The 10,000-nt window shown below is 38.0% G+C and overlaps 1 protein-coding gene across 1 annotated transcript in view; it reads left to right on the plus strand.

Annotated features, from left to right (window-relative positions):
* Positions 1 to 6,240: 6,240 nt before the first annotated feature.
* utp15 (UTP15 small subunit processome component) overlaps positions 6,241 to 10,000 on the plus strand; it is a 7,375-nt gene continuing 3,615 nt past the window's right edge. Inside the window, exons 1-9 of the mRNA XM_060878777.1 lie at positions 6,241 to 6,366; positions 7,161 to 7,283; positions 7,369 to 7,461; positions 7,625 to 7,809; positions 7,903 to 8,081; positions 9,075 to 9,200; positions 9,329 to 9,464; positions 9,696 to 9,777; positions 9,926 to 10,000. The exon at positions 9,926 to 10,000 is cut by the window's right edge and continues 81 nt beyond it. Of these exons, the coding sequence (XP_060734760.1) occupies positions 7,194 to 7,283; positions 7,369 to 7,461; positions 7,625 to 7,809; positions 7,903 to 8,081; positions 9,075 to 9,200; positions 9,329 to 9,464; positions 9,696 to 9,777; positions 9,926 to 10,000 (966 nt within the window). The 5' untranslated portion in view covers positions 6,241 to 6,366; positions 7,161 to 7,193. The remainder of the gene's footprint in view (positions 6,367 to 7,160; positions 7,284 to 7,368; positions 7,462 to 7,624; positions 7,810 to 7,902; positions 8,082 to 9,074; positions 9,201 to 9,328; positions 9,465 to 9,695; positions 9,778 to 9,925) is intronic.

Genomic DNA, 10,000 nt, shown 5'->3' on the forward strand with positions numbered 1-10,000 from the left:
ATTATATTATATTATATTATATTACATTACATTACATTATATTATATTATATTATATTATATTATATTATATTATATTATATTATATTACATTATATTATATTATATTATATTACATTACATTACATTATATTACATTATATTATATTATATTATATTATATTATATTATATTATATTATATTATATTACATTATATTATATTATATTATATTATATTAATTACATTATATTATATTATATTATATTATATTATATTATATTACAATTGACTTTAAACGCTTTCTCTCAGCTCCACATTTATTTATTTAACTCTCTCTAAGTTATTTGTGCTTGATTTCATTGCTTCAGTGTTTCTGGAAATAGTTTAGTGAAATAAAACTGAAATGTTTCACAGATATCACACTGTATAATAAATCTCTATAATAAATCTCTATAATAAATCTCTATAATAAATCTCTCTATAATAAAATGTGCATATATATATAAGGTAAGCAAAAGAAAGGCCCACAATAAATAAATTAATCAATAAATAAATACGTTTTTTCGTGTATATATAAAAATAAAAAAAATTACAGCCTATATGTTAATAAATGTTAAGAATAAAACACACGTCGTTCTTTACTTACTGTCGGCGCGCGCTGATGCTCTTGTGCTCCAGTGTTGCGCTCGTGCTCTCTTTATATGGCCCTTTGTCACCCACACAGAGAGCGCGGGTGTGTGTGTGTGTGTGTGTGTGTGTGTGTGTGTGTGTGTGGGTGGGTGGGTGATGGTGAGGCTGCAGAGTTTTTTCCCCTGATGTGTGACTGAAGTGTAAATACTTGTAATCTGTCCACTCGCGCTTCCGGTCGAGGTTTCACTCGGAGCAGCAAACAGTCATCAAAGTCACAAGAACTGTGTCGAAAGTTTCAAATTAAAGCAATTTGGCAAATAATTCAGGTGCTGAAGTTTGCACTCTCTCTCTCGTGTATAATACAAAGTTCTTTGAAGATCCTATTTAATTAAAGAGAACATTCTGGGATTCTTTTGGAAAGCAAGAAGGAGGAAGAGGAGGAGGAGGAAGAGGAGGAGAACGAGAAGGAAGAAGAGGAGGAGGAAAAGATTAAAGCTGAAAAAGTTAATATTCTTAAAAAAAAGTTCCCTTCAACATTGTTTGAGGTACTTCAGCGTTCCTCACTGGTCGGTTCTAGTCTATAGTCAGTCCTGACCATGAAGACGTGATGTGTGAAGAACTCGAGTGACCTGCACTGAGCCCTGACTCTGACTCAACACCACTGAACACCTCTGGGATGAACTGCAACTGGAATCTGCTCAACATCCCAACATCAGAGTCTGATCTTACTGATGATCTTGTAGCTGAATGATCATTGACCCACACAAACACAACCCAACATCTAGTGGAGAACCTTCCAGAAGAGTGGAACTGATTATAAGAATCAATCTGGAATGAGATGTTCAGCACACACACATGTGGGTGCGATGGTCAGGGGCACTGGATCAGACAGTGACTGAGGATGGTTGGATGAATGAACGGTTTAAATGCACCACACAGCGCCGGTCACTCGTATTGTGTTGTGTTTTCTTTTCTACTTGCACACAGTTTTAAGAATGGTGGGACTGCAGGACAACTGCTGAGGTGAAGCTGACTAGTAAAGTAAAGGACTCCAGAAGGATGTGATAGGTTTCGGTCTGGATCGTGATTCTGTCTCAGATAGTCCTGGGTTTGGACTCAGCAGCGATGTTCTTGACTACAGCTCTACTAATACTGTAGTTTTAGTAATATATCAATAACACTACTAGTTTTAAAGCTACTAGTAATACTAGAGCACCATTAACAATAGTAATAATAAGAACAGTACCTCGCATGTGGTTCTATTAAAGTTCATGACAAAATGAAGAAGTGATACGGAGATGGAGATACAATAGTAGAGTGGGTAGAGAAGGAAGTTGTGTTGAAGGTGTTGGGGCTTCATGATTATATTTTAATATCTTCACTTACTCAGCATTCAGCAGTGGTTTAGTCATTCTACACTCTGAAACTGCGCCTATCAGCCAATTTCTCTTTCCTTCTCAGTTTCAAAGTCTCCCCCTTAATAAAAGAGAAAAGAATATTAATGAATAATTGAATATTAAAAGTGATCTCGGGCTGTGGGCGACATCTGATAGTTTTCCCCTTGAGGACAGAAACCGTGTGATGGTGAGTGGTGATAAGGATGATTGTAACCATCCGAGGGCTACGCTGCAGTGAGAGCTGCTGCATTTCCTCCACAGTGGCTTTGCTTTGCAAATGAGTCAAAGTCCTAAACTGAGGCTCGTGTGGACTTTCCAGGCATCTCCCTGGGTAACAGTTTTACCCCTTCTGCACTGTGGGAATAAACAAATTAATGTTCACCACTGGCCGTTCTTACGTACATCTGAAAAACACACAAGACCCTTTCATTACAACTCACTGACATCATTCTGGCAGATCCCTGTGATGCTGAACACGAAGAGCAGAAAATACAAATAAATAAATATATTTTATCAACTTAATTTGACCTTTATGCAGAGTTTATTTTATAAAAAAAAACAGAAACTAACCCTGATATCTTTTGACCTGATGGTTAACCACTGAACTTAATTCTGGTTATTACTCCAGCTCTTCACCTTCACAGTGTTAGTGTTGATGTTAATGAACATATCAAATAGCTGCAATGTTTAAGGGCTTAAGGGAGAAAAATATGACAAAAATATTAAATCATAATTAAATAAAATATTATACACTTACAACACACAATTGTGTATGTGGACTCTAAAATATTATAAACATACAGTTACATCATACTGTCACTTTCATGCTAGAATTCACTTCAGATGAATAGAAATGAAAACTTCTACAACCAAAATCAGATTTATGAGGAACGCTGAAAAAGTTCATTATCTCTTCTACAGGAGCTCCCCTTCATCATCATCATCATCATCATCATCATCATCATCATGAGAAGAAGAAGAAGAAGAAGAAGAAGAAGAAGAAGAAGAAGAAGAACAATCTTCTTTGAATTTATGTTAAATGTCCACAGATTTTCTGCAGCTTCTCTTAACAAACCTGTTAGCACGTGGGTGTGTGTTGTGTGTGTTGTGTGTGTTATGTGTGCTATGTAACTAGACTAAAGTGAATTTTTTATAATTATACAGTATTTCCAACTTCCTGTTGTGTTTAGGCGTTGAAAACAATTCTGAGATAACAGGAAGTTTATTTCATTAGAAATGTTTTTCTTTGCTGTCTGTCGCAGCAGTTAGCTCTCACACACACCGTACATATTATTAGCCATTTTACTGAACTGGAGAAGGATTAAAGTAAATGATCCCTAGTTTAATTTTTATCACAAAGCTCATGCTATTTATCTCGAAATATTTGTTCTGCTATAATATACTGTCACTTTTTATTCCTGTTTATAGTGGAACTCTCTCCTTTCCTCATTCTTATTGTAGCTGAAAGCAACCAAGCATCTTTTTCCTGATGATCAGAAACAGAATTTTGTTTATCAGCAGGTTCTGTACATGAACAGGGATTTGTCTTGATGTGTTGGTGCACAGTAATAAGAGATAAGAAACAACGGTTATAAAAATATAAAATAAAATAAAAAATAAATTAATAAAAAAAAAATACTACTATTACTAATAATAATATTAATAATAATAATAATATTAATAATAATAATAATGTGTATAAATATAAAGATTTACAATGTTCTTATCTCAGCCTGATGTGATGCACAATTGAGAAAAACATGACTAATTTTTTTTCACAAGCTCCAAAAATACTCTGATCTGGTTTAAGTTTTATTCCCAAATTTATAAAAAGAGCTGAAATTCAGCCGTGAGGTCGTGTGGTCTCAACCCCTTTTTGTGCTTTCTTTGTATATGACTCACTTTTTTTCTGTAGAAATAGGGAAGTTTTGTCAGATGTCCTTCTACTTCGTAGAAGGTGAAACCCGCTGATATTCATGTTTTTCTCAAATCACACCAGTTTCATTTTTGCTGCTAAGCTTTTAATAATTCTCAGTTTTCTCTTGATTTTCTAATCTTCAGCCATCTGTGGAAAGAAGCCTTAAAATGAGGGACTCTGATCAGATATGACATTGGACATGGTTTAATCTCAGTACAGCACTGATACTGATGTTTGTGTGTGTGTGTGTGTGTGTGTGTGTGTGTGTGTGTGTGTGTGTGTGTGTGTGTGTGGTGCCGGCATGAGGGGATCAGATATAGTGGTATTGGGGAGAGTCTAAACATTTCCTTGTTACTATAGTGAATGCTTCTTGCTAGGGTACACAAACACAAACACACACACATACACACATACACACACACAAACATACACACAAACACAAACACACACACAAACATACACACATACACACAAACACACACAAACATACACACAAACACAAACACACACATACACAAACACACACACACACACACACACACAAACACACACACACATACACACACATACACACACACATACACACACATACACACACACCATTTTTATAGAACACAGAATGTTTTTCTTTTCAGAAAGAGGTCAAATTAAATTCCATTTCTGCTCAAATTAAAAATTTTCTTAATTATCCAGTGAACCTTTTTCTCAGTGTTGCAGGTGGCAGAAAAATTCATCTGATAATCTGTAAAATCTGCTGTTCTGAGGGGTGAAGGGGTTCTTAGGGGGCATTTTAAGGGTTCTTTTACACAATGATTTCAGTTTCTACAAATAACCTGCACCCTTTTAACAGCTTATAGAAATACTGAATGAGTGTGGCCTACGTCCAGCATGGTAAAGTCATTAAATCATCATCATCATCATCATCATCATCATCATCATCATCTTTTAATGTGTTTAAACTTATGAGGTTTTCCTTCCATGTCTAAATAGAGACTAGGATCTCAGAACAGAGACTAGTGTGAGATGTTAATAAAACCTTCTTCTGTTATATTCATTAATTCAGTTCAATTCAATTCAAGTTTATTTGTATAGCGCTTTTTACAATAGACATTGTCTCAAAGCAGCTTTACAGAACATAAACATAGAACAGAAGATAAACATAAGGAGTAATATAAAGAATTAATATAATAAAAATTCAAGATATATATAGTTATATTGACATATATAGATATATTCATTACAAACCTTCTAAGAAATAAACCTTGTGTCTCTCACTGTACAGCATCGTCACATTTAGTTTACAGAAAATAAAAACCGTCTCATTTCAAATAAAGTGATAAAGTTGGAGTAATATCTGGAGTAATATCTGGAGTAATATCTGGAGTAATATCTAGAGTAATATCTGGAGGTTTGATGTAATTTCAGTGACCTTTAATTATAGATATAATAAAAAAAATCATGTTTGAAGGGTATTTTTGTTGTAAAAGGTGTGAATCTGTCATACTGCTGAAGTAATGGAGGGATTGTGTGGTAATGATGGAGAGACGTTTAAGTCATAATGTAATAATAATAGAATGCATGAGTAATAATTCATAATACATCTAACACTGTTTAGCAATGACATAATAATGATTATTATGACTATAGTAGACAGACAGACAGATAAATATATAGATAAACAGAGAGACAGACAGACAGACAGATATATATATATAGACAGACAGACAGACAGCTATATAGACAGACACAGATATATAGACAGACAGACAGACAGACAGACAGACAGACAGACAGATAGATAGATAGATAGATAGATAGATAGACAGACAGACAGGTATATAGAGAGACAGACAGATATATAGAGAGACAGACAGACAGATATATAGAGAGACAGACAGATAAATAGAGAGACAGACAGATATATAGACAGACAGACAGACAGATAGATAGATAGATAGATAGATAGATAGATAGATAGATAGATAGATAGATAGATAGAGAGACAGACAGATATATAGAGAGACAGACAGAAAGACAGATATATAGAGAGACAGACAGATATATAGAGAGACAGACAGACAGATATATAGAGAGACAGACAGATATATAGACAGACAGACAGAAAGACAGATATATAGAGAGACAGACAGATATATAGAGAGACAGACAGACAGATATATAGAGAGACAGACAGATATACAGACAGACAGATATACAGACAGACAGATATGCAGACAGTTTGCGCCACTCGGACACGTCTTTGGTGCGTTTGCCGAGATTTCAATAAAGTTTTTTGTACAAACCGGAAGTGCGTTAGTGATCCAAAATGGCGGCTCCCTTGTGGCCTTAGAAGCAACGTGATTTTCCACGTTTATACTTATTATATATTTATATATATATCTGTTATCTGATTCAGTGTGCGGCAGGAGGAAGCTGTGTGGTGAGAGACATTTGTTTCGTGGTTAATTTAATAGTGTTTTTAATCTATTTCGGGGCGTGAGGGCGGTTTGTTTCTGATGTGTTTTTATCTTCATCATCATGAGAAATATGATCATTATTGTTACTTACATGTGACTCCGCTCAGGTTTGTTGTGTAATAAAGCAGCATTTTATAGGACGTTTGTCTCCCAGTGTGTTTTACATTAGACATGAAATAATGACTTGTGTTCTAGAAGATCGTCATAAAGAGAAAATACTGAAACCACGTGAATGTGATCACAAATCTGACATGAGCGATTACATGAACATATAAAAATATAATTATACAGAATTGTGTTATATTCTATATGAATATTGAATTGATGATTCAAAAGAGAATCCGTGTTTATACACAGTAAAAAATAGCCATTAAGTTTGTCTACATGAGCCCAGTGTTGGTTTGATGTGTTTATCAGTGACGTCATTCCACAGGAACACAATATACATCACCTTCCTTTCACTACGGAACACATGAGCCTGTTTATTTATTTAGTTATCATCAGATCAGTAACAGTTTATAATGAGTTTCATTACAGACTATAACCTGATTTCAGTCCTGTAGCTGTTCTGTTCTTGGTCATGAGGAATTATGACGTCTGCATCAGGCCACGCCCACTCAGTGACACACATGTCATGCTTTTGGATTACATCCCATAATATCTGATATTGGTGTCGGCGTCATCGAGCACAGGATCAGACCTATAGGATCAGTGCTGTCACCTCCATAACCTTTTTTTTCCTCCCTTATCTCTGCAGGTTTTGAGTTTCAGACGTTCTCAGCGCTCTGCCATGGCGTTGTTTAAGCCCACGAAGGTCCTCACGTACCCTAAACTGGGAGAACGTGTGACTGAGGAGACACTGTACTGGAAAAACTACAAGGTATTAAAGACAAAGCAGGTTTAGAACTGATCTGAATGTGTGGAGCAGCTGAATGTCAGTGTTTTTTCTTTACTTTTGTTTTCAGGCTCCAGTGCAGATAAAGGAGTTTGGTGCTGTCACAAAAATTGAGTTTTCTCCTCAACCACCTCACAATTATGTGGTGACGGCGTCCACCAGGGTATGGAAGAGTCTCTTACACTGTTTCCACAATGAGATAAAGAATAAAAGCTAAAGGCGTGTGTGTGTTTGTGTGTGTGCGCACGGGTGTGTGTGTGTGTGTGCGCACTGGGGTGTGTGTGTGTGTGTGTGTGTGTGTGCACGGGTGTGTGTGCTGATTTCAGATTCAGGTGTACGGCGCTCACTCTCAGGAGCCGATACGCACTTATAGTCGCTTCCGTGACACGGCGTATGGCGGGAGTTTCCGTGGCGATGGAAAACTCCTAGTGGCCGGAAGTGAAGAAGGTCTCATTCGCCTGTTCGACATTGGAGGCAGAGTCGCACTCCGTCAGTTCACTGGACATTCCAAGTGAGTGTGTGTGTGAGAGGGAGAGAGAGTTGTGCTGCTTTTAACAAGAGCTTTAGTGGGTGGAGCTTATTGTAATAAATCTCTCTCTCTCAGGGCAGTACACGTCACCTCCTTCCTGTCTGATGGTTATCGTGTGTTATCGGGTTCTGATGATTTGTCGTGTCGTGTTTGGGACGTAGCGAGTGGATCAGAACTCGGCTCTTACACTGAACACACTGATTACATTCGATCTGCGGCTGCCAGCAGACTGAACCCCGACGTCTTCATCACCGGTATCAGTGTTCTCTACATCAGTGTTCTCTACATCAGTGTTCTCTACATCAGAGTTCTCTACATCAGAGTTCTCTACATCAGAGTTCTCTACATCAGAGTTCTCTACATCAGAGTTCTCTACATCAGTGTTCTCTACATCAGAGTTCTCTACATCAGAGTTCTCTACATCAGAGTTCTCTACATCAGAGTTCTCTACATCAGTGTTCTCTACATCAGAGTTCTCTACATCAGAGTTCTCTACATCAGAGTTCTCTACATCAGAGTTCTCTACGTCAGTGTTCTCTACGTCAGTGTTCTCTACGTCAGTGTTCTCTACGTCAGGGTTCTCTACGTCAGGGTTCTCTACGTCAGGGTTCTCTACGTCAGGGTTCTCTACGTCAGGGTTCTCTACGTCAGGGTTCTCTACGTCAGGGTTCTCTACGTCAGGGTGTTTATTTAGTCTTAGGTCTGTGTTAATTAAATGTTAGTTCAGAGAATGGGTTAGTGCTTTTACATGAGTGTGAGTGAGTGTGTATGAGTGAGTGAGTGTGAGTGTGTGTGTGAGTGAGTGTGTGAGTGAGTGTGTGAGTGAGTGTGTGAGTGAGTGTGTGAGTGAGTGTGTGAGTGAGTGTGTGAGTGAGTGTGTGAGTGAGTGTGTGAGTGAGTGTGTGAGTGAGTGTGTGAGTGAGTGTGTGAGTGAGTGAGTGTGTGAGTGTGAGTGTGTGTGTGTGTGAGTGAGTGAGTGTGTGTGTGAGTGAGTGTGTGTGTGAGTGAGTGAGTGTGTGTGTGAGTGAGTGTGTGTGTGAGTGAGTGTGTGAGTGAGTGTGTGTGTGAGTGAGTGTGTGTGTGAGTGAGTGTGTGTGAGTGAGTGTGTGTGTGTGTGTGTGTGTGAGTGTGTGTGTGTGAGTGTGTGTGTGTGAGTGTGTGTGTGTGAGTGTGTGTGTGTGTGAGTGTGTGTGTCAGTTCTGTTTGCAGTTTTTCTGGAGCTCTAACACACTTCCCTGCGCTCACAGGTTCCTACGACCACACAGTGAAGGTGTGTGATGTTCGGTTAGGGGGCAGTGTGATGACGCTTCAGCACGGACATCCTGTCGAGTGTGTGCTGCTTTACCCCTCTGAGGCTTTACTGGTGTCCACAGGTAACATCATCATAACAACACATCACTTTATTATTATTTAGTGTTTAACAAGGACATGTGTAACAGAGACAGAGTGTGTGTGTGTGTTTCTGTGTGTGTGTGTGTGTGTTTGTGTTTGTGTTAAACAGGAGGTCGGTATGTAAAAGTGTGGGATTTGTTGAAAGGAGGTCAGCCGCTCGTCTCTCTGAAGAATCACCACAAAACTGTCACGTGTGCGTGTCTGAGCTCCACGGACAACCGACTGCTCACGGGCTCGCTCGACAGGTGTGTGTGTGTGTGTGTGTGTGTGTGTGTGTGTGTTTGCAGTCAGCAGGTTGATTATAATAGCTTCATATTGAATATTTTCTTGTATTTTGCTTTTTGACTGTAGTTTTATTATTATTATTATTATTATTATTATTAATAACATTAATAAAACTCCGAGTGCTTTATGTTCTCCTCTCTTCCCCGTGTGGTTTAAAGAATAATAAATAATAAGTGACTGTAATATTGCAGGCATGTGAAGGTTTATAACTCCTCCTACAAAGTCGTCCATAGTTTTGATTACGCAGCGTCGATCCTCAGCCTCGACCTCGCTGTGAGTTCAGTTTATTCACATCATTTATTATCTACTGAACGCTGTAAACCTCACAACACTGCTCAGTCGTGTGTGTGTGTGTGTGTGTGTGTGTGTGTGTGTGTGTGTGTGTGTGTGTGTGTGTGTGTGTGTGTGTGTGTGTGTGTAGCCGGATGATGAGATGGTTGCTGTTGGAATGGCAAATGGTGTGTTGAGTGTCAGACATAGGAAACACAATGAAGAC

Source organism: Tachysurus vachellii, chromosome 9 (assembly GCF_030014155.1).
Source record: "Tachysurus vachellii isolate PV-2020 chromosome 9, HZAU_Pvac_v1, whole genome shotgun sequence".
NCBI lineage: Eukaryota > Metazoa > Chordata > Actinopteri > Siluriformes > Bagridae > Tachysurus > Tachysurus vachellii.